Consider the following 3,324-nt stretch of genomic DNA (forward strand, 5'->3'; position numbering starts at 1 on the left):
CCTGGCCCAAATTATAATTTAGAACTACTGCTACACACAACTTGGATGAGTTTCACAAACATCGTGATGAATGAAAGAAACCAGACAGAGAATACATTTTCGGCTGGGTACAGGGACTCACGCCTGTAATCCCAGCACTTTGGGAGGCCAAGGTGGGTGAGTCACGAGATCAGGAGTTCGAGACCAGCCTGGCCAAAATGGTGAAACCCCCACCTCTACTAAAAATACAAAAATTAGCTGGGTGTGCTGGCACGCACCTGTAGTCCCAGCTACTCGGGAGGACGAGTCAGAGAAATCGCTTGAACCAGGAGGCGGAGGTTGCAGTGAGCTGAGATTGCACCACTGCACTCCAGCCTGGGAAACAGAGTGAGACTCCATCTCAAAAAAAAAAGAATACATTTTCTACGATTCCAATTTAACAGATAAAACTGTTTAAAAACAGATAAAACTTATCTCTAGTGGCAACAGTCAGAACAGGTAATTTCTGGGAAGGAGAAGAAGTATCAATTAGGAAAAGATACAAGAGAATCCCCTAGTGAGCTGGGAACATTCTGAAGTATCTTGATTGGATGGTGATTTTATATGTAAACAGTCTTCAAGCTGTATACTTAACATTTTTACCCTTAACTGTATATATACCTCAGTGAAAAATTGGTAAGCTGTTTTGAGATGAGCAAAGATGAGCAGATGGACACCTTCATGTGGTACTTACTTTGGAAACTGCCCAGTCAATCCAGCCTTTTGCGCAAGGGTCAACATTAATGAGCACAAGGCCTTCCACAAACTCTGGATGGTTGAGCTGAAAGACGAGGCAAAGACGACAGTATGAAAGCTACACTCCCAGAGTTCTTCTAAATAGTTGGAACATGACTGATCAATTCTTTCTTACATGCCTTAACGCTTCACATTTGAAAGTAAAACTACAAAGAAGGAGAACATGTGGAAAAATAGCTCTTGAAATCTGACTTAGCATCTGGAAACCAGTTTCTGGTTTTACTATCAAATTACTTATTTTACTATCAAATTATCTTGCCTTGCAAAGATCTATATGCAGTTGTTCAACTCATGGTGGATCTTTCTCACTGGGAAAGTGCCGTTGGCACAAGTGGCTGCTCCACACTCATATATCTTTGTTCTCAACAGGGGCTTCTCAAGTTTTTTTTTTCCCCCGAAACCACCTGAACAGTTTATATCATCCTCAGAAGACTCTCCTATCACTGAGGAGGTATTGAAAAAATAATAATTTCTAGCCGGGCACAGTGGCTCGCGCCTGTAATCTCAGCACTTTGGGAGGGTGAGAGGGGAGGATCATGATGTCAGGAGTTAAGAGACCAGCCTGACCAACATGGTGAAACCCCATCTCTACTAAAAATACAAAAATTAGCCAGGAGTATTGGCGGGTGCCTGTAATCCCAGCTACTCAGGAGGCTGAGGCAGGAGAATCACTTAAACCCGGGAGGCAGAGGTTGCAGAGAGCCAAGATTGTGCCATTGCACTCCAGGCTGGGCGACAGAGCAAGACTCTGTCTCAAAAAAAAAAAAAAATTTCTTTAAAACGAGTTCTAGCTCTCTAGCTTATTTAATTAATTAATTAATTTATTTTGAGACAAAGTTTCACTCTTGCTGCCCAGGCTGGTGCAGTGATGCAATCTCAGCTCACTACAACCTTGGCTTCCAGGATTCATGCAATTCTCCTGCCTCAGCCTCCCAAGTAGCTAGGATTACAGGCACCCGTCACCATGCCTGGCTAATTTTTGTATTTTTAGTGGAGACGGGGTTTCACTGTGTTGGCCAGGCTGGTCTGAACTGCCGACCTCAGGTGATCTGCCCACGTCAAACTCCCCAAGTGCTAGGATTACAAGCGTGGGCCACTGCGCCTAGTCCCTAGCCTACTTTTTTTCTCTTACTACAGTGATTACATTCACTGTAGAAAATTTGATAAGCAGAGAAATGATAAAAAGCAGAAAACAAAATTTCACATTATCTTACCACACATCAATCCATTAATACATTTTGGTACATTTTCTTCCAGTCCTTTCCTACAGTTATGGCAAACTTTACGTTTTGTCATATTCTATTCTATTCTATTCTAACTTTTTTGTTAACATTATAAGATATGCAAACCATGTATCATTATAAAGTTTTTCGTAAACTTAATTTTAATGGCTGTACAAAATTCCATTATAAGCAGCATCTAGGAATGGCTTTTTATTGATGACGTACTGTCCCCATTTGTGATTTTTCAAGTATTGTAAGTACAAAGCAAGACTTTATACAACCTGCATCTAAAGCTGACAGAAGTTACAGAAAAATTGACATAAGTCCCAGAATACTGCCTGGTCATTTAACACAGTGTAATAGCTGTGACCCAGGCAGTGCCTCAAGCATGTTAAGGCTAATCCTCTATATACTTACTGCAAATCTGCTGAGGATGTAAGCTCCAGCTCCAACTCCAATTCCAATGATGCTTTTCAGGCTGTGAATGGGACATAATGACAAATGACAGAGTCAACTTCATTTGGAGGCAGCACTGCATAATTGAAAGCATACAACCTGGGTTGAAATCCTGGCTCTGATATTTATTAGATGTGAGAATTTGGGCAAGTGTTTTCTTCCTTTTCCCTAACTTTCTGAGCCTTGGTTCCTTCCCTATCTATAAAACAAGGATCCCAGCTGGGCGCAGTGGTTCATGCCTGTAATCCTCATGCCTGTAATCCCAGCACTTTGGGAGGCTGAGGCAGTTGGATCACGAGGTCGGGAGATCAAGACCATCCTGGCCAACATGGTGAAACCCCATTTCTACTAAAATACAAAAAATTAGCCAGGCATGGTGGCGTGCGCCTGCAGTCCCAGCTAAACAGGAGGCTGAGGCAGGAGAATCGTTTGAACCTGGGAGGCGGAGGCTACAGTGAGCCAAGAGCACGCCACTGCACTCCAATCTGGTGACAGAGTCAGACTCTGTCTCAAAAACAACAACAACAAGGATCCCACCACCTACTTTCAAGTTGGTTTTAATGGTTAAATAAAATATAACTAAGGCTGGTGGCGGTGGTTCACGCCTATGATCCCAGGACTGAGAGGCCAAGGCAGGTGGATCACTGAAGGTAAGGAGTTTAAGACCAGCCTGGCCAGCATGATGAAACCCTGTCTCTACTAAAAATACAAAAAAAATTAGCCAGGCACGGTGGCCTGCGCCTATAATCCAGCTAAATGGGAGGCCGAGGCAGGAAAATCGTTTGAACCTGGGAGGCAGAAGTTGCAGTGAGCCAAGATCGCACCACTACACTCCAGCCTGGGCAACGGAATCAGACTCCATCTCAAAAAA

The 3,324-nt window shown here is 43.2% G+C and overlaps 1 protein-coding gene across 1 annotated transcript in view; it reads right to left on the bottom strand.

Moving 5' to 3' along the window:
• Window positions 1–697: 697 nt before the first annotated feature.
• Window positions 698–3,324, bottom strand: part of LOC105525130 (protein NDRG3-like) — a 20,908-nt gene continuing 18,281 nt past the window's right edge. Inside the window, exons 5-6 of the mRNA XM_011960654.1 lie at window positions 2,415–2,475; window positions 698–799 (exon numbers count right to left, since the gene is read on the bottom strand). Coding sequence (XP_011816044.1) covers window positions 698–799; window positions 2,415–2,475 — 163 coding nt within the window. The remainder of the gene's footprint in view (window positions 800–2,414; window positions 2,476–3,324) is intronic.

Source organism: Colobus angolensis, unplaced genomic scaffold (genome assembly GCF_000951035.1).
Source record: "Colobus angolensis palliatus isolate OR3802 unplaced genomic scaffold, Cang.pa_1.0 Scaffold114, whole genome shotgun sequence".
Lineage (NCBI taxonomy): Eukaryota > Metazoa > Chordata > Mammalia > Primates > Cercopithecidae > Colobus > Colobus angolensis.